The sequence below is a fragment of the Rhinolophus sinicus genome, chromosome 8 (genome assembly GCF_057876585.1).
Source record: "Rhinolophus sinicus isolate RSI-liver-muscle chromosome 8, RSI-T2T, whole genome shotgun sequence".
NCBI lineage: Eukaryota > Metazoa > Chordata > Mammalia > Chiroptera > Rhinolophidae > Rhinolophus > Rhinolophus sinicus.
In genome coordinates this window covers 10358071-10379681 of record NC_142508.1, presented here as the reverse complement: position 1 = coordinate 10379681, position 21611 = coordinate 10358071, and the positions used below count along the sequence as shown (strand labels likewise).

General features: G+C 41.4%; 1 protein-coding gene across 12 annotated transcripts in view; it reads right to left on the bottom strand.

Annotated features, from left to right (window-relative positions):
- ATP6V0A4 (ATPase H+ transporting V0 subunit a4) overlaps positions 1–21611 on the bottom strand; it is a 57317-nt gene that overhangs the window by 28908 nt on the left and 6798 nt on the right. The window contains exons 1-11 of one of the 12 annotated variants that reach the window (XM_088799902.1): positions 17039–17056; positions 10471–10564; positions 10309–10356; positions 8780–8846; positions 8380–8605; positions 6877–7010; positions 5236–5314; positions 4862–4956; positions 2943–3068; positions 2384–2478; positions 1057–1183 (exon numbers count right to left, since the gene is read on the bottom strand). In XM_088799902.1, the coding sequence (XP_088656028.1) occupies positions 1057–1183; positions 2384–2478; positions 2943–3068; positions 4862–4956; positions 5236–5314; positions 6877–6993 (639 nt within the window). In that variant the 5' untranslated portion in view covers positions 6994–7010; positions 8380–8605; positions 8780–8846; ... (1 more) ...; positions 10471–10564; positions 17039–17056. Of the gene's footprint in view, positions 1–1056; positions 1184–2383; positions 2479–2942; positions 3069–4861; positions 4957–5235; positions 5315–6876; positions 7011–8359; positions 8637–8779; positions 8847–10308; positions 10357–10470; positions 10565–17038; positions 17057–21611 lie in introns of those variants that run through there. The other 11 variants (XM_088799900.1, XM_088799903.1, XM_074315313.2 and 8 more) reach the window with 11 other exon arrangements.

The following is a 21611-nucleotide window of genomic DNA, read 5'->3' as shown; positions in this document are numbered from 1 at the left end:
ATCCACTCTGATCTTATGTCAGGTACTTGGTGGACCTCCAATGCCAACAGGCTAACGTCATCTTTTTCCAGATGATTACTTTATAAATACTCCATCACCATGACTACTACATGTCAACACATGATTATGAAAAGTGATGATTCAATGTCAAATTTTAAGATAACATTTATAAAGGACACATAGTAATATACCAGGAAATTTGTATTATCTAAAGTGAAGGGACCGTGGAAAAATGATTTCTATGCTATTACTGCAACCGTATTAAATTACACCTGCCTATGGCAACGGACTAGAGAAAAACAGCACGGAAGAAAAATAAAGACATTAAAGTAGTGAGGGTTTGTGGGTTTTTTTCCTAATAAGCTTTCATCTTATGTGAAATTTTCTTTAACTGTGAAGTTGTTTACTGTGAACTAAAACTTAAAATTAATTTTTCTAGCCTCTCTTCTGGAAAAGATTATGACTTTTAAAAATAAGTCTCACTTGGAATTGAAGTGTAAGTGGATTTAAATACCACTGGACGGATAGAGAGGAAGCAAAACCTTATGCAATTAACAGCAATAAATGTGTGACACTCAGTGAAGAGCGCCCTCAAAATCCTCGTTCGTTCTGTGGCTTGTTGACGACAGTATCAGCAAGCTTGTTAAAACGCAGAAGACACTTCTTCTGGGCCCAGTGCAGACCCACTAAATCAGAACTTGCATTTTTAACGTGTCCTACGCTCATGGACACACTGAAGCTTGAGGCGAACTAACCTAAATCAGTCCTTAGTTCTTTGTGATTAAGACCCAGCAGCTGCCTAGTGTGGCATGAGTACAGGTGAGTTTCTAGAAACCAGTATGGCTAAGTTTCTTGAAGGAATGAGGTGTTGATAAGAATCAGTCCTTGAATTGACCTTTCAAAGGTATTTTTTAAAGAGGATAAAAAGAAAGGAGAAAGAGAGGACATAGAGATTAGCTTCATAGTACTGAAGACTCAGTGTTTGAGAGAACACAACCCTCTGGTGAGGGCTGCAGGACATCTAAGAGAAAGCTTTCTGCAGCCTGTGATACCCACTGTGACGGGATCCTCCAGAACTGTGTCCATCTCACTGAACTTTAAGTAGATGTTTCCTCGGCAAACTCGCCAAAGCAGCCTCTCAAAGGAAGCCATTCTCTCCCTGTTTATCACGCCAGCCGTGAACCTGGTGCGAACAGTCAGAAGAGGAGACATTACTGAGGCTCAGGGAGTGGGGTGCAGGGAGAAGACCCTGTGAGACGTGAAGATGAGCTGCCATGAGATGAAGGACCACTTCCCTTTGAGCAGCAGGGGACGACACAGGACTCCCTGGCAGGAGTCCCAAGGCCACCCTGCATCCCAGCCCCAACTTGCCCCAAGTCGCTTGGGACCTCCTGTTTTCTTTGACATGCTGAGGTTTCCTTAACCATCCCAGTACTACATATTCAATTATTTGCAATTAAAAATATGATAGATCTTTCATTATAGCATTGCAGCTACAGGAAGCAAATGTTCAAAATGCTCAACGGTCTCTGTGCATTTTTACAAATAATGTACTAAGGGTGAAACATATACAGGGATTTCTAAACTACTCTGCTTTTATCATCATCCAGGTATCTAGGTAATTTCTGACCCAATCTTTACATACTAACCTTAAGGGGGTTACTTTTATTGGCCTATTATTTTCAATGTACATTGATCCTGTATCACCTTTTGATTAAATATTGTCAATAAATATTTTCTTTGCACTTCAAATTCAATGCCTAGTGCGTCAAACAGCAGGCCCTCAAATGTCTATTTAATAAAAAAAAACTAGAATTCCAAAACTCACCACTTGACCAATTCATCAATTTTACTTGGACACTGAATAAAATCCCACCGTTTTGAATCACCACACATTTTGACGAGTATAATCACACTGTATTACCACTGCTTGGCACTAACTTGATTGCATAACTAGTCTATTTCTCATTACACTTCAAACTTCAAACTCCAAATCTATTTTACTATCAAATCAATATTTCAAAGTTGAAAAAAAACAAAACACAACAAAAATCCATATATCCCATAATCCTTGTCCAAAGCCAGGGGACTGCTGAGAAAACCCACCTAAACGATTATCCTGACATCTTTCCCCAGTGGGGACAATACAAACATTGCCCCCTTCAGGCTCAAGAAGGAAACACTACCTGCAACTCCCAACAACCTCGTGAGGTTTATACTTGGGTTTATTACTCTGTGGAGGCCTTATATTCATGTGAAATAGTCCCAATTCCAAGGGTTATTTGTTTATTCATTCACTCAAACACTCAGGGAAACCTATCATATGCCAGCTATGGATCAGGGACCCATCTACACATAACTTTCAGAGCACAATTACACTAACCCCAGCTTTCCAGTCATGTACGCAGGCATAGCTCTTAATTCCAGGAGACCAGAAGTGTCTTCAGTAAAGAAATCATCAGGTAAGTTGGTTTCCGTCTGAAAGTCAAACAATCACTATTTTCATTTAAATATATTTAAACTACCTTAAAAGCACCCCACACTTCAAGTTCTTTTCTGCTTTTCATGAAGTTTTAATTTTCCACAAACAGTTAACAGAATTCTAAAAGTAGGGTGCTCCTTGCCAGATCAAAAAGTTTTCCCAATCTCCTCCTACCAAAACCCCAAATTTGCTCAAACTAACTGTTCTGATTTGTTCTGACTTCCATGTCTGTCTGGGCCATTTGAAGCACATACTTTACAATGAGCATCATGACACGTTTGCATTCAATTCTACCAGCCCCATGGTTATTCCACCCAGAATACTCTCCCACTCACCAATGGCCTAGCCATGGGGCAGAAACAGAGTATTTTGTTCATGTTCCAAACCAGCCCAATTTCAAAATAAAAATGTGAGGCTCTGGGGGAAAGGGCCCTTTACTACATAGTCCCCAAATAACAACCTCAAAGAAGTCCTGGGTTTTCTTCAGGAGATATTTGAGTTCAGTGAGTTCTAGGAAGCTTTTCTTCAATGCCTGCTGGTTCTGGTTGGCTTCTTGTAGCTCTCCTTCTAGTTTTTCTAGAACGGTCTATAGAGGAGGGAGAAAGAAGGTAAACCAGGCAGAAAGTGCTAGGACATATTAACCATAACAGATACCCAAATATCAAAAATTAGGGTGGTGGCAGGAGGCAGAATAGACCAGAATGGGTAGGAAGAAAACTGGAAAACCTAGCAAACGTCTGCCAAAACTCCGGGATAAGATGAGGGTGAAAGCATAAGCCAGAATGACATCTCACAGGTCCCAAGAACAGGTCTAGGTGATAAAGGTGACAGGGATAATGGTGGGAGGGAAGCTGCTAATTAACAGGTCCAGAATTAGAAGACTAGTGATAAGAGAAACTAGAGATGATTTTATTGAGATCCTATTCATAGCTTTTTGGTTAAAAGCTTTCTCCCAAAATATCCAGATTTGTATATGGCAAGATCCAAAATATTTTCTAGGGGAGTTGCCAGTCTCGTATCTCTGTGAGAGTATCTAGATGTATACCACTGCTGGCTACAGAAATTTTAAGAATCTTAAGTTATGTTAAAAGAAAATAAAGACAAACCCAGCCAGAGATAAGGCTAATAAGCTCAGTGAAACTCCCACCTACCTGCCCTCCTCACTTCCTCCTCCAAGGATTAAAATCTCCATTTTTATCAAGATACAATCTACAGGGCCTCCACGATCTGGCTCTGCCATCTTTTGACATCCTCTCTCACTGCCTCACCCCTCCCTCCTCTTTCCACCACCTGCTCTAGAAACTCCTAGAGGGCACCGCCATGTTTTATTTCTAAGGTGCCTTTTATAAAAGGAAGTAGACAGAGGGGAAAGAAAGAGGGAGGACCCCACCAGCCATAATGTCCTTGGCTAAAGAAAACTGCTATCTTCTAACAGTGGATCTTAGCAGAGTTGATCTCAAAAGCTAGAGTGGACTCGATGCAGCTGTTTCCCCCTGAGAGATAATCAGGAAACATCCCATTGGATCCAAGAATTCTACTTCTCAGTGTCTATCCGAATGAAATCACTGTCTCAAAAAAAATATCTGCATCCCCATGTTCATTGCAGAATTATTTACAATAGCCAGGACATGGAAACATCAACAGATGAATGGAAAAATACACACACACTCACACACACAAATATTAACAGCCTTAAAACTGAAGGAAATCCTGCCATTTGCAACAACATGGATGGACCTTGAGGGCATTGTGCTAAGTGAAATAAATCAGGCAGAGAAAGACAAATAGTGTATGATTTCACTTACATGTGAAATCTAAAATAAACAAACCAATTGTCACCCCAATAAATAAAAATAAATAAATAAAATAAACAAACCAAAATCATAGATACAGAAAACAAATTGGTGGTTGACAGAGGTGGAGGGTGAGGGGAGTGGGCGAAATGAGTGAAGGCGGTCAAAAGGTACAAACTTCCAGTTATAAGATACATAAATTCTGGGGATGTAATTTACAGCATGGTGATGGAAGGGAGGGAGACAGGGTCCCATTGTGCCAACATAACTCCTGTCCAGTGGCACCATATTGACAAGACTTCTTTGCCTGTGAGAATCTTATGCCCAATAAGAAAACCATTTCTCTAAGTGGGGTGAGCGTCCCTAGGGCTGCACTGGGAGAGAAAAGGGGCTCTTTCCTGGATCAGGAAGAGTGACTCTAAAAATTGCACAATGGAAATTTCCTGGGGGAGTAACTGATAAGTGGACAACCACATAAATCCACCTCCACACCTTCAGGACCTGGGTAATGGATCCATGGTGGCTCTCAGAGCTCCCCAGGAGACAGGTTTCGTGACTGTCCTTAGCGAAGTCGGGAAGCACCTACCTCCAGGGTGATCATTTCCCGTGGGAGAGGGGTTGATGGGGACTTGTCCGGCAATTGAACCTCAATCTCATTTTTTATCTCATCTTCCAGAAAACCTGAGGGAGGAAACCGCACCGGAGAGCCCAAAGTGATTGTATATTCTCATGCCTAAGAAATGGGGCCAGGCAGGACAGGTGACTTTCGGCCAGCTCAGCTGTCTGAATTGCCCCCAGGGACCTGCCACAGCATGTGGATCCCATCTCTAACCTCCCCCACCCTGTCTCCAGGATCACCCTGCAAAGTATTACAAAGAGGGACATGTTTGTTCAGCAAGACCTACACACCATTTACCTCCCCGCCAGTTCAGTTAGACAGTAGACAGAAAATTGGCTTACGGAGGATCCTCTCCATCGACTCACACCTTCTGACTTCATTCACGAATTTCCTTTGGAAGCTGCTCACATTCACATTTAACTAGAAGGGGCAGAACCACAAAGCACACATTAGTAGCAACAGCTGCCATCACATTCCCTCTGGTTATTTGAATATACATATATATGTGTGTGTGTGTGTGTGTGTGTGTGTGTGTGTGTGTGTGTGTGTGTGTCTGTGTGTGTTTTTAATTTTTTTTTTTTTAAGATTTTATTGGGGAAGGGGAACAGGACTTTATTGGGGAACAGTGTGTACTTCCAGGACTTTTTTCCAAGTCAAGTTGTTGTCGTTTCAATCTTAGTTGTGGAGGGCGCAGCTCAGCTCCAGGTCCAGTTGCCGTTGCCAGTTACAGGGGGCACAGCCCACCATCCCCCACGGGAGTCGAAACCGGCAACCCTATGGTTGAAAGGACACACTCCAACCAACTGAGCCATCTTGGAGCTCAGCGGCAGCTCAGCTCAAGGTGCCGTGTTCAACCTTAGTTGCAGGGGGCGGAGCCCACCATCCCTTGCAGGACTCGTGGAATTGAACTGGCAACCTTGTGGTTGAGAGCCCACTGGCCCATGTGGGAATCGAACCGGCAGCCTTCGGAGTTAGGAGCATGGAGCTCTAACTGCCTGAGCCACCGGGCCGGCCCCTGTATATATATTTTTAATGCTGGAGAATGTCACTGAAATTATCTTAGAAACAGATCTTTCCATGTTCAAGACCGGTGTGCTACAGGCAAAACACACCTTGATGTGCTTATACTCAATCCCCCAAATGCCTGAGCTCTGGCCTTCTTACCCTTCTAAGAGAAACAAAGTCCTCTCATAACTAAGCTTTCCTTACTTTTAGCTGCATTTTCTACCCAAAGGAGCCTTAAAGGCCTCAGTGGAGGCACAAATATGACGGGACCTTGAAAACTGTACAGATCCACGTGATATATTATGGTCAGCAACAAAAATTCAGCATTCTCATGCTGGTGACCTTCAGCTCAGCCCTATAAATGTTACTGAGGAAATGCTCACATCAGGTCCTGTGCTAGGAACTAGGAACGCAAACAACAAGGATGCAGGAGCTTAGTTTTGACCTCGACCTTGGTGAGGAAGTAACGAAGAGTAAAGAGTCCAATTTTCCAAAATGGATTCAAAACAGCTTGATGAGGATATGATATCCCAACATCACACTCAAGACAGTAGTCCTAGGATGTCACTCTAGGGAGACTGTGGACTCGAGGATACTTTGTCTTCAGACAGACTAGTCAAGAATTGGTTTCTGTTCTCAGAACAAGATTTGGTAATCCATGTACACATTGGATATAGCCAATGCTTTGAAGTTGCTACAAAAGAAATAGAATATAACACATCTAACATGTAGTGATTGTGTTAGAGCTTCAAAACATTCCTGCAGAGAAGACACATATGGAAGAAGGGAGACCATGTTTGCAAGTCACTTGCCCAATGCTATCACAACTCCTAGTCAGAGGACTGAAATCATGGAATTCCATCTAGTCCAGCTCAGGGCTCTACTTCCTGCACTTTGTTCACAACCAAGAAGTGGTGTGAAAGAGTTGCCAACACCCACTCCGCCTTCCTCTGGCCTCCAAAGAATGTAGTACTTACATCTTTGAATTGAACCAATCCAAGCTCCCCAAGCTCAGAGACACAGCAATATGCAGCCTCTACTTGGAGAAATAGCTGTGACAAACACATCTCCTCACTGCGAAACACAGACGCCATCTTGACCCAGCTTTAGTCTGCAGAAGACAAAGATATTTGAGGTAGTAAATGTGAGAAAACCTTAGGATGAAAATTATTCTTTTTGTTGAGCTAAATTAAAACCCAGTAGGAAAAAAACAATCCAACAGGAATCACTCCGGATTTTAAAAACATAAACAAAAATAAGACAGCAGTTTTCACCACCTATCAGATTGGCAAAAGATTAAAAAATATGACTAAAGACTCACATTATGGAGGGTATGAGGGAACAGGCATTTTCATACACTTAGGAGTTGAAGTGTAAATTGGTACAGCTTTTTCACACAACAATTTGTCAGTATCTATCAAATTTTATATTATTCATACTCGAGACTCAAGATTTCCACAAGGATGTTTCAGATAACCTTGTATATAATAATTAAAATAAATGGACTTAACCTAGATATCCATCAACAGGGGAATGATTAATCTGATACAACAGAACACTGTGCAGTCAGTAGGAATGAAATAAATCTGTATATCCTCTATATGGAAAAAGAATATTCATCTAGAATCTATTTCCATCAAAGACCCTCCTTGACTATCCAAATGCTGCCAACCCAAATTGTTTTCTCCAAAGTCCAACCTTCTGGAAGAACTAGCTCACTTCTACAGTGGGCACATTTTCCTTGAGTCATTTTATAATGTATAGAGTATCTACTATTTGCAGACACTGGGTTTATCCCTCCTGTCCTACTCCTTCCATTGTTTCATTTTCCCACAGGAAAAAGTCTAAATCCCTCGACTTTGCCAACAAAAGGCTGCTTAATCTGGTCTGTGTTCCCTCCAGCTCCATCTCTCCTCACACTACTCTGCAGACACACAGAATTTCTCCTAGAGACCCTATCTGCCTCAGAACCTCTGTCCACACTTTCCCCTAGATTTAGAACCTTAACACCTTGTTCACCCCACCATCCCCTGTACTCTACGTAATCCTGTCATTTCTCAGGTCTCCGTATAAGGAACCTCTTCCTCCATAAGCCTTTCCTGACCACAGCCAACACCCCAGCGAACTAAGCCCCCTCCTATCTGCTCCCAGAATATAAATTATCTGCAATTACTTGTTTAATGTCTGCATCGCCCACTAGCCAGAAAAACCCATGAGGTTAGAACTTTGTATGTTTTTCGCTCTATCCCCAGTCTAGCTCAACCACAAAGCAAGTGCTCAAAAAATGATTCCTGATTTACTGACTAGAAGCTAACCATCTTTTCTCTTTCCAGAATGTATAGTCTGGGCCCCTATTTTTGCCTTTGATACCGAAATGAATCAACATTCCATACTGCCCTTTCTGATAAATAAGGTAATGTTTTCATAGAAGGAGACAGAAGACATTAGCTTGGCACAGACCATAAAGCACACCTTCCTACCCCAGCTTCTTCCGAGCAGGTCCTGGACTGGGGCCTGGAGCTGGCCGGGAGCTGTGGCTCTCCAGTGGCTTCCTTCACCCGACCCTTGGGCTGCAGTCACCGGACCCAAGTGGCAGCCCAGGTGGGACCAGCCTGACTGAGGATTCGGCAGGCGTCCTCCCTGCAGTGCCGAGCCCTGACCCCAGAGCCCTTTCCTGGCAGCTTCTTCTCTGGAGCCTGCAGAGCCCTGAGGCAGCTCTTGTTGTATCAACACCAGTCTGGGTAAGGACAAACCTGCCCGCCAGCCTGCTCAAATCCCCTCCTCCCTCTCTTCCTCCCTCCACCTCACCTGTGCCCTGGGCCGAGACATTGGGGCCCCACCCAGAAGCAATGACGGTCTTCCCTAAGGAAAGTAACTTACCTCCCAGGGAGCAGAGGGTTCAGGAAGAGGTGCCCTGAGACAGCCTTCCAACACCAACACACTCTTTCTTTTCATGGTAAAAATGAAGTAACATTGAAAAATAGTTCAGGAAAAGAAAAAGAAAAAAAAATCACACACACCATCCTAACAACAATCATTTTCAACAACACTTTCCTTTCAAAGGAGAATAAACAGACAGACCTTTATAAATACCCAATGGCTAAAACTCAGCTTCTGTGTGACCCAGGTAAAAAGAGACAGGGCCAGATGTGAGGTTTACCCTAATCTTACTGTCTTTCCCATTGACTTGGTGGACAGGTCAAGAGCACAGAGCGAGCCAATTAGATGTGTTGCTCTTGGCCCAGGGATTACTCTACAGAAGCCACCTGAGTTCACATTAACCAGCTTTGCAGAGCAGTTGGGGGGCTAGGTCCCCCCCATGTGCCCACCGGGGGTGCCTGTAAAAAAAAAAAAACATACCCCAGAATAAGGGGTGTTTTCTGTTTTTCAGTTGGTATTTTTGGTTGTGGTTTTTTTTTACTTTTTATTATGGAAAAATTAAAGCCTCTGCAAAAGTACAGGGAACAGTATAATGAACCCCCATGTACAGACCACTTAGCATCAACAATTGAATTTTGTATGACCTATACACTTCTACCTGCCCTAGATTATTTTGAAGCAAATTCTATATATCATATTATATCTTGCAAAATATTTCAGTATTTACCTCTAAAAGGATTCTTACACACACACACACACACACACACACACACACACACACACAGTTGACCCTTGAACAACATGGGGGTTAGGGGTGCTCACCCTTCTCCCCTTCTCCCCACCCCACCCACAGTTGAAAATCTGCATGTAACTTATGACTCCCCCAAAACGTAACTACTACCAGCCTACTGTTGACTGGAAGCCTTACCAACAACACACAGTCCATTAACACATTTTGTATGTTTATATACGATATGCTATAGTCTTACAATAAAGTAAGACAGAGAAAAGAAAATATTAAGAAAATCATAGGGAAGAGAAACTACATTTACAGTACGTACATACTTATTGAAAAAATCTGTGTATGAGTGGACTGCATAGTTCAAACCCATGTTGTTCAAGGCTCAACTATATACTATACGATACCACGGTCAGGCCTCAAATGCCACAGTCATTCTGTCAGTGCTCCAATTTCCCAGGTTGTCTGACATCTGCCTTTTTAATAAGTCCCTCGGGAGATTCTTGTGCATGATTACATTAGAACCATTGCTTCTGAGAACACAGGGTGAAAAATCTAATGTAAGCCTGGGAGGCAGCAGAGAAGAGCAGGAGGGAGGCCGATGGGGAACCATCAGCTAAGAAGATGCAGGACTTTGAACCTGGGACAGTGGAGGCCAGGACATCTGAGGGAGTGGGTGGCCTGTAATTAGACACTATCGGGAAGGTACTACTTGGGTTTCTTGAGAAGCAGAGCTTGGCCATACCCACCCATTCCGACAGGGCCTAGCCACTCAAGAGTTCAGACTCACCGGGAATTCAGGATGTGCAGAGCAGAGCAGGAAAATCGGAACTGGAATCTGGGAGAGAAAGCACCAATGCAGGTGTTGCCTCCCCCGTCAGACAAGCTCTGGAGGCCGGGGGAGTCCTGGCCCCAGTCCGTGCCTCCCTCTTCCTGCCCCTAACCTGCCCACCTCTCACGTTGCTCTCCACCGCAGCTAGGCTTGGCTGTGTCTTCTGGTCGGCAGTGGAGCAGTAGTTGTCAAATGTCCCGGTGCCCAAGGATCACTGAGAAGCATACAGAGAAAAAAGCACATCTTAAGGGCAGAGCGGAGTCAAATTCGAACTGCCTGACGCAGGACCCTAGCTCTGCCATTTATCCTGTGTGACCTTGGGGACGCTCTTTAACCCCCGGCCTCAGGGTCCTTATCTGCAAAACCTAATAGGATCTTGGATATTTATTTAGAATGTGGAAGTATAGAAAGGAGAGGTTATTTTAAAGTTTGCTTTCTACTCTCCTAAAGCCCCAAGTGGAAGGTGCAAAAGGCCAGCACACTCTGACTCTGGCAGGGCTACAAGTGAGTGGGATCTGTCTGAAAGGTGACTTGCGCGTCCTTTGACCCAATAATCCCACTTGAGAAAGTTCACCCTAAGAAAAAAAAAAAAAAGTAACATTGTAAACCAAAACTTAACTACAATATCTGTTGTAGCACTGTTTGTAATTAGTGTAATAATTGTAAATAACCTGAATTCTTTCATCTGTTCAATATTTATAGTCTGTGTGCCACTGTGTTCTGGGCTCTGAGGACAGGGCAGTAAGTAAGAGACAAGGCCTTCCTCTCATGAAGCTTATGTTCATATGGAAGGAAACAGCAGTAAACAAGGAATAAGTGAGCAAGATATCGCAGATTATGAAAAGTGCAATCGTAGAAAGACCAGCGTTAGAGAAATGCTGAGAGGCTACTTTAGATGAACGGTCAGGACAGGCGTCTCTCAGGAGGTAGCATTGTAACTGAGGCTTGGAGGATGCAAATGAGTCCATCTTGCAAAAAGAACCTGGGGGAAGGGTATTCCAGGCAGCTGGAACAGCAACGCAAGAGCAGGGGTTACATCCTTGCTACAGCAAATATATCTATTATTTGTCATGTACTGGACATTGTCACAACTTCAGAATACATTTAAGGACTTTACATGTTTTAACCCATTTAAGCTTAACAACCGTATGAGGTTGGTGGATTCTTATTCTCATACGACACATGAGGAAACAGGCACAAAAAGGCTCAGTGACTTGCCCAAGGTCACTTGGTCACTCACAGAAGGTCATCTGACACCAGAGTCCTTATTTACAATTACTGCATAATATTGTCTCAGGGTCTGAAAGCTAACATGTTTGAGAAGCAGAGAGGACGCCAGTGTGGCTGAGGCATGTGAGGGTGGGACAGGTAGTATGAGGTGTGTCAGAAGAGGCAGGGCCAAGCCACGTGAGGTCTGATGAGCCAGTAGGAAATTTGGATTTTATTCTAATTGCATAGGGAAGTCCGTGGAAAATTTGAAGCATGGGAGTGGCTTGATTACTTGATTCACATTTTTCGAAAAATTACTTTGACTTCTGCTTTTGGAAAGATGGAGTAGAAATATTTTTCCTTAGTAATAAGTAAACCTAAAAACCCTAAACATTAAATATACAACAAATATTAGAAGATTCTGAAAGGTAGAGAGAAGACAGAAGTTGTGGGGTTCTCAGAGTCGAGAGACATCACAGAGATGAGTTCTCTGTTCCTCTGGTGGTTTGTTTTGGTTTTTGCACCTCACATATTCTAGACTTGGTGCTGCAGAAACCAGCAAAATATGCAGACAAAAAAACATTCCAAAGAAAGCCTGCTCTCTCTAACCAAAGGGTGAGGAAAGGGGCAACCTAGCAAGAATAGAAGTGGTTCAATTAATGGTCACCCTGATACAGCCAGACATCATAAAAAAACAATGGCCCCATACTACCCACGGCAGCAAAGCCCCAGAGGAAAGCCTAGATTTCTACTCTTACAGAGCTCTACCAAAGCGACACCTCCCCGTGTGACATCAGAGGGCCTGAACTCCCACCCAACAAGGCACCCCTCGTTAACCTGTGTTTCGGTGGTGTCTGAAGAGACCTAATCAGAACTTGCACCACTGCCCATTGGTAATGAGGTTACCCCTTAATTGGGGTGCAGAGGTCATGTGGGGAGGAGCAGCCAGGCACTTCTGCTCCTCCCAGCCAGGGTCCGTGAGTAGAATCAGCAGAGGTCTAGGGCACAGAAGAACAAAATGGGAGAAACCACTCTACACAATTTTAAGGCTTACTGTACTGTACAGTAATCAAGACTGTGGCACTGGTGGAAAGATAGACACATAGGTGAATGTAAGAAAATACAGAAGCCAGAAATAGCCCCACACCAGTCCCGTCAACTGATTTTTGATAAAGCTGAGAAAGTAGTTCAGGGGAGGAACCACAGTCTTTTCAACAAATGATGCTGAAGCAATTAGATATTATCCATAGGTCAAAAATGGAACTAAAACCTAAACCTCACACCTTATACAAAAGTTAACTCAGAACAGACCAGAGATACATTGAACATGTGAAACTATAGATCTTAGAAGAAACACAGTAAAACATTTTCAGAACTGATGGCCTGGTGAAGAGTTCTTAGGACACCAAAAGCAATCCATTAAAGAAAAAAAACTGATAAAAAAATTTTGCTGTGCAAAAAGACCCTAATAAAAGGATGAAAACACAAGCTAAAGGCTGGAAGGAAACTTGCAAGCTATATATCTGAGAAAGGACTGATACCTAGAATTTATAGAATTCTCAAAACAATCCAATTAGAAAAAGTGCCAAAGATATGAAGAGACATTTCATCAAAGAGGATATACAGATGGCAAATAAGCACATGAAAAGATATTCAACATCACTAGCCATTAGGTAAATACAAATTAAAACCACGATGAAATATTAGTATATATCCATTAAAACGGCTAAAACAATAAATAGTGACAATTCCAAATGCTGGCAAAAATGTGGAAAAATGGGTCTCTCATGCATTGCTGGTGGGAAAAAGCTAAATGCTCATTTTCTTTATGACCTGGCAATCACGCTCATGGCCATTTACCCCGGAGAAACGGAAACATGTTCACCCAAAAAAATCTGTATATCAATTATAGCAGTTTTATTTATAATAACCCAAAGCTGGAAACCACCAAAATTTCCTACTTATGGTACATCCATTCCTTAGAATACTACCCAGCATAAAAGCAATAATAAATCATTGATAAACACAGCAACTTGGATGGATCGCAAGGTCATTATGCTGAGTGGGGGGGGGAAAGCCAATCTGAAAAGGTCACATACCGTATGATTTCATTTATATAACATTCTCTAAATAACAAGCATTATAGAGATGGAGAACAGCTTAGTGGTTGCCAGGGATTAGGGATGGTGATGTGGGTGTGCGTGGGTGTGACAGATTAGGAAACTGAGGCAGAGAAAGGTGACCTGTTCAGGTAGCTCGGCTAGTAAGTGGAAAGTGGAGACTTGAACCCAAGGAGTGTGGTCCCAGAGCTGAGGCACGTAGTCTTAGTAAATAAATTAGTAAATAACCATAGGGGCAAATGGGAAATAACTGGAATGGGCGTGATGAAGGAAGGAAGACAGCTCTCTGGACTGCAAATCCCCTCCCAGCCTGGGCTCCGGGAAGGCTTTCCTGGGCACAGAGAATGAGGGAAGGCTGTGGGATTGGGCTAGGGAAGTGGGCAGGACGAGGAAATTCAGGATCTTATAGACCAGATTCAAGATGGTGTCTATCCTAGGAGCAACAAGAAGCCCTTGATAGGTGTGAAGCCTGTGGGGTGGGGGGTAAATGATACAACTTGGAGAACTTATTTCTAATTACAGAGTGGATTGGGAGAGCAGGGGTGGGGGGTGGGGGGGATGGATGGCAAGAGCAACAGCAGGCAGACCAGCGATGAAACTAGGACAGTGGTCCAGACCAAAGATGAAGTGGTTTTTATCGTTAATATCCTGTGTGACAAAATGGAAAGTACACATAAAAAGCAATTGTTTGAGTTGCAACCTGAATTAGTTGCTATTTTCCCAGACACCATTTTTCCTTGAAAGAACAGATGACAAACTATATTATGCAGACTTTGGCCACTTACTTGACAGGCATTGCCTCAAAAAAATGATCCAAATGATTCTGTCACTTCAAAGGAAAACAACCGACGGTCTGTTGCCAATGATAAAATTCTAGCTTTCAAGCGACAATTAAAATTTTTGAAAACTTTTTTCTGCCCCCATGAACTTGATACCAAAAACTTTTCAGATGAGGATATTTCTGGGGGGATATTTATAAAGCAATTAAAAAAAAAAAGTGTTGTATAATGAAATGTGGAAACATTTGGAAGGTCTGCATAACTCAATGAACCAATATTTTCCAAATGACCTATGCATGATGTTATAAAGTCATGTATGGGCAAATAATCCACCAAAAGTAAATGATTTAAATGAAAAGGTCACTGATTTGATTTCAGATTCCACATTGCAGCTATACTTTTAAAAATTACTACTTGTTAAGTTCTGGTGTAGCAAAGAAAAATAGCCACAACTACCTGAAAAGGCTAGTAAAATATTTTTCCCTTTTTTAAAACTACATACCTATGTGAGGCCAGATTTTCTTCTTATACATCAACAAAAATAACACAATAGGTGGAGTGTAAAAATAGATATGCAAAAGACAATCAGCAGGAATTCTGCTAAGTCAGACATTAAAGAGACTTTGTGAAATAAAACAATGCCACTCTTCTCACTGAATTGCCTGTTTTGGAAAATAGTTACTTTCATAAAAACATGTATTTATATCAATACACAACAGGCTTAGGGTTCTTTTAAATTAGTCAATATCTACATTTTTAATATTTCTCAGTTTTAATTTCTAGTATGGTAAATATTGGTAGACAGACCCCACATAAACGAAAGCTCTTGGGGGTTCTCAATAATTTTTAAGAGTATAAAGGAGCCCCTAGACCAAAACATTGGCCTGGGGAGAGAACAAAGTAGTGTACTAGTTTGTTAGGGTGCCACAAACAGCGTCGTCTAAACAACAGAATTTATCATCTGGAGGTGAGAAGTCTAAGATTAAAGTGTCAATAGGGTTGGTTCCTTCTAAGGACTAAGAGAATCGGTTCCATGTCTTTTCCCGAGCGTCTGGGGGTTTGCTGGCCATCTTTGGAGTTCCTTGGTTTGTAGAAGCATCACCCTAGATGTGCCTTCATCTTCACATGTGTGTGTCTGTGTCCAAATCTCCCTTTTGAATCCACCACTCATAGGGGGTTAGGGACCCAGCCTACTCCAGTATGAGTGTGACCTCATCTTAACTAATTACCTTTGTAAAAAACTCTAGTTCCAAATCAGGTCACATTCAGAGGTCAGCCCACAACGAGGGGAAGCAATGAAGTCAGGCCGGAGCATGGGAGAACTCAAAGGTTTCAAGGCAGGACAGAGGCGGTGGACAAGAAACAGGGAGAGTGGAGAATACTCGGAAGATTGAGAATTCAAGAAAAGACAGTGTCTCAAGAATAAACTACTTATTATGGGAAGTGGTCGTGCAAGAAAAAGACTGAGAAGCATCTGGAAGTTATTGGTGACTTCGATGGACCTACATCAGTGGAATGAAAGGGACAGAATCCAAAGTAAAGACTGTGGAATTGGGGAGTTAGTGGCTGGTGAAGAGAAGATAGGGAAGGAGGGAGCAGGGCAGCAGCTAAAGATAAAACAAAGCATCATGGGAGGGTTTTATTTTTTTTTTTCAAAGGAGAGACAGTTGATAATCCAAGAGAATTCTATGAGCTCTAGATGGACAGCCCATCTAGAAAATGGCAACTTCTACTTTTCCTTACCCGTGATGTGCATTCGAGACAATCACTTTGAACCATATAAAGATACCTTTTAAACTTCTCCGGACGTTTCCTGACCGAGTTCAGTATTTTGTATGCAACATTTTATAGCACCGATTTACCCAAAGCCAGATAGTATACTCACGCTTCTTTAAGTATTTATGTCACGGACATTTTTAAAAGCAAGTTATTCTCCTAGTAATCATTAAACATATATATATTTTTATATACTCTCAAAATCTGCCACTCAATACTTTGAAGGAAAAGAATACTTAAATTTGGCATTAGGTCTTGAGAGAAACTACCTGCTTAAAGGAGAATCAATCCCCTCTATCATCCAAAAGAACACTGTCTATGACATTTAGAGTTTAATACCACTGTTCTCATCAGTGGTTCACCAAGTCTGGGGCACAGTGCCAGTGGCAGCCACTACACAGATCCATGCAGGTCTCCGGGGAGGCACTTTTATGTCCCGAGGACTTTCTCTAAAATGGCTCTTGCAGATGGAACAGGTAAGCACTCCACTCACACCCCTACTGGACATTCCTTTAAACAAAGGGCCTCCTTTGTTCTCACATCCCTGTACTCTGGATTAGGACAATACCGTGTACCACATGTTCAGCTGTGCAAGATCAATTTACAGGAGCTCATCATCATTTAAAAAATGAAAGAGGGTAAGTGGAGAGCAAGCTGAAATACCTGCAAGGAATTTAATCCAAAAATAATAATCTAGCTGCAAAAGAAACAACCTGATATTCTAAAAAACAGTGCCTAATTTTTCTGAACTGAATTCCAGCCAGATCTCCTTCATTCAAACAGTTGATTTCACCGTCCACTTACCTAGCAACTCTCCACCATTGGAGAGGCACTGAGCCCACCACCCACAATCCTTTGCGATGTCTACCCACAGACAAAGTGCTAGAACACAGAAAGAAAATGACGTGCAGTTGCTAAAAAGAGAGGGAATGGCATTCAACTTCACACACACACATAATTCGATGCAATTCATCAACAGTGACATCCAAAAATTCACGTTAGCGGCGCACTGAGGTCAATACTATACACGCTAGAAGCAGGATCATCCCTTACCATGTACGCCCCCCTCTCTCCAGGCCACGGGCCTTCTCCAGTGATGGATCTCAGTGAGCACTGGTGCCATCCTACGTCACGGTGGCACTCACTGTTGCTCTACAGCTTTCTGCCCTCTAGATCATGTCCTGAGAGCAAGTGGCTCTCACTGACAGCAAGTGGCTCTCACTGACAGCTACGCTCTCTTCTACCCGCCATCTCACCTCCCTCAGCACATGGCCACCTCACTCCTTAGGAGAAGACCCTCCAATATGGAACCCTCCAGCTTCCCTCGTCTCCACCTCCACACATCTTGGTCTTGTCTGTGTCTCTACTCTCCAGAGCAGAGCTATGTTACATCCCTTTCATTCCTGACTGACGGGAAGTGAGATTTAGGAAAACAAACTTTCAATACGAGAACAGAATGCTTCAAAGTTTGTCATGGTTTTTCACTTGGGGGCATCTCCCAGTTATTTGTCTTTTCTGTAATAATACTCTATTAGGGAGTTTCTTTTCAGCATAACCTCTACCTTTCCTTTTAAAACAAAACAAAACGAAACACTATACAAGCTTGTTTCTCTTCTTTCTCCACTTAATATACTGTAATGAGCACACAGGCATAGAATTGTGCCACTGGAAGAAAACTTCAAGTACCTCGAATCCAATCCCTTTACTTTAGAAATGAGGAAGCAACCTCAGGAAGGTGCAGAGATTTGCCTTCGGTCACACAGTCAACTAGTGGCAGAGCTGGAAACAGAACACAGAGCTCCTGGCTGTCAGGGTCTTTTCACTTCATCACTGCAGCTTTTTTCCATTTGTGTCTTACAAGACTTAACGTATCTTTCTGTAAACACCACACATAGCAAAACCCTTTCCGGGGGAAAATTTATCCCTTCCAGGGTGTCCCAAGGAGCCCAGACAAAGGTCTTCCCACAAAGAATTGAAGGCAGCATCTCCTTGGATATTTTTCCCCTTGTGTCCCCCTCCCACAGAGCCCCCACCATATCATCTTAGCATCATCACCAATGTCACGTGACTGCCCCCAAGGTCACACAGGAAGTGACAACATGAAAACTAGAACCCAGGACTCCTGACTCAGGGTGGTTGTGTTGACCTCCAAGGGAGTATGGTCAGCCAGGACAAGACACAAGAGGGCTAGACAGTAAAGGAAATTCATAGAAGAGGCCAGAAAGACACAGTAGAAGAGAAGTTGGATGTTGGGAAGAGAGGGCCAGCAATCTCTAACTCGGCTATCTGTTCCTTTTTAGTTTCATGAAAATTAGAGGAAAAAAAATCAGCTGAGTGTTTATCACAAACATGAAGTTTATTTCCCAAAAACCTTAGCTTAAAATTACTTTTTTGAGAACACACATCCCTGTTTATTAAACAAAAAATAAATCTGACCACAAGCACTGTTGTGTCAACAGAAATACTTTGCACAAACGGTAAGACTGGAAATTGAAGGGAGCCAGAAATTGCCAATCATAGAGTCATTGAGCTGAACAGACCCTCCCCTCCAATTGTTTATTAATTAACTTCACCTTAAAATGTCCTTACCTGGTTTGATGCTAGTAAGTCACTAATTTTTCTAACAGAGTTATCACACAGTGGAACTGGATGCCTTAAAAATTAGTAAGGCACCTGTCATTTGAGGCGTTTTAGCAGAAGTCCAAGTAACAACCTTGAGAGGCAGTAGAGGTCAAATGCAGCTATACCAAACTCTTTAACATACTACTTTCTGTGTAGGAGAGCATCTTACTAGGTCAAGGATTGGGCCACATGGCCTCTAGGTCACTCTCCAACATGGAGATTCTGTGTTTTTTTCTGTGTCTTACTTCTAATCTTATGTCCTGAACATTCTTGCTTGTGTCTGTACTTTTTTTGTACACATTGGGCACCCCAAGAACAGAACAGAGGCTGTCAATGAGCAGTTTTCTACGCCATATACAACTTAAACTTATAATAATTAAGATTTTTAATGGAAAGGATTCCTTGACATTGAAATTTTTCCCCGGGGAAATAAGACAGATACTGTAAAATGTAGTCTACCTGCTCCATTGTGATTGTATTGCTTTCCTGTGAAATATTCTTTTAAAAAATGTATTAACTTGATTTTATTCCTGATTTTAAGAAGAATACACATTCATTGTAGAGAATTAGAAAGCCATAACAAAGTGTAAAGAAGAAAATTAAAATCATCCCAAATTGTGTATTCCACATATGACCACTACTAATATCCAGCTGGGATGCTTCCCAAACTTTTTTCATTGTATATGTATTACAAAACTGCAATGATACTGTATAGTCTTATATCCTGCTTCTTTTGTTTGTATTACATAGCAAGTATTTTTCTTAATAATTAAATGTTACTCTACATTTTAATTGTGATCTTTTACTCCATTATAAATTGCTTCTAAGCTTTCATTTTTACAAATGTTATAGCGTTGGGATGGAGAATCTTGAATATACATTTTTGTGCTCATCTAATCTCTGATTATTTCCTTGGGGGGAAAAGATTCTAAAGAGCTACACCACAGAAGGGAAGGTAACCAAAATAAACTGTCCCTTACAAAGTCTACAATTTAGCTATAAATTATCTCAATTACTGAGGCTGGACTGACACAATGGCAGATTGTTGTTGCTCCCAAGCACCTGATTAAAATAGCCAAAAAAGAAAAAAACAAAAACAAAAACAAAACCTCATGTCTAGAGAGGAAGATAGTTTCATCTCAGGTTTCAAATTATTTCTACAAACAATTGTGTATAATTAGAATTTTGCACACACACACACACACACACACACACACAAATAACCAGGTACACAAGAAAACACAATGACATGAATAAAAACCGGCAGAAATAATAGACAATAGAAACAGACCAATGGGGTGCGCAAATATTGAAGTCATCAGACACAGATTTAAAATAATTATGTTCCCTTTGTTGATGAAGATGAAAAACAAGGTTGAATAACAAAAAATAAAATGAAATAGAAATTCTGGAACTAAAACTGAACCACTGAAATTAAGAACCCAATGGGTAGTTATTGTTGAAATAAATTTCTAGGTCCAAGATGGAGCCACTCCCGCCTGGGGTGCCATGTTAGCAAACTGAAATTTAGATAACATTCTTGCCCCTGTAAATGCTCTGCTAGACCAGAAACGTAGTATATTTAGTCAGACAATCCCCAAATGCTAAGTCAACTCTGGGCCTTCCCACCCCAAATAAGGCTGACTATGTGGCCCCAGCCAATCACATATTTTGTATTTGTCTCTTCCTTGTTCTTTATCTTATAAAAGCTTCTTGCTATTCTTTTTTGCGGTTCTCCAAAAAGAGACTGTGTACTTCATAAAGTGTTAAAGTTTGTTGGTATCACCTAAATTGTCTTCTTTAATCTTTTTTTTTTTTTTATTAGGTACAGATGACAAAAGATTTAATAAAAGATAGGGCAGGAGAAAATATCCAGAATAAGACACATGAAAACAAAAGGATAGAGAATAAAGAAGAGGATAGAGCATTAGAGGATACAGTGGAAAAGTGTAACCTATGTATAACTGGACTCCCAGAAGGAGAGAAAAGAAAGGAACAGAAGTATTATTTGATGGCTGAGAACTTTTCAAAACTGATGAAAGACATCAAACTCCATATTCAATTACCTGCAAACCCCAAGCAAGACAAAAAAAAAAAAAAAAAAAAAGCCATACTTGAGCACATCAGAATAAAACTGCTGAAAACTAAAAGACAAGCAAAATTCTTAGAAACAACCAAAGAAAAAAAGAAAAAAGACACAAATTACCTACAAGGGAGCACAAATTAAATGGAGGTTCTTAACAGAAAACAATGGAAGTCAAAAGAAATAGAGTATCTTTAGCACTGAAAAAAACTGTCTGCCAACCTAGAATTCCATATCCAATGAAAATATCTTTCAAGAATGAAGGAAAACTAAAACTATATCCAGACGAAAACTGAGAGCTGTAATCACTCACTCAAAGTTTACTAAAAAAAAAAAAAAGAAGAAGAAGAAGGAAATGATTGCAGATAGAAAAACAGACTTGCAGACAAAAATCAAGAACAATAAATTGGTACACATGTGGATAAATTTAGATAAACATTCACTGTATAAAATAATGACTTACTGAGTTAAAAAGAATGCATATAGTTAAAATACATGACTATAATCGTATAAAAATCAGGAGTGGAAAAGTAGAGTTAAAGTTCCAAAGTCTTCCCATTATTTGTGATGACAGTAAAAGTATCAATTAATATTAGACTTTGATAAGACAAGAATTTATGCCATAATCTCTAAAAAACAGAATAAAAAACTCAATCCAAATAGAATAAAAAA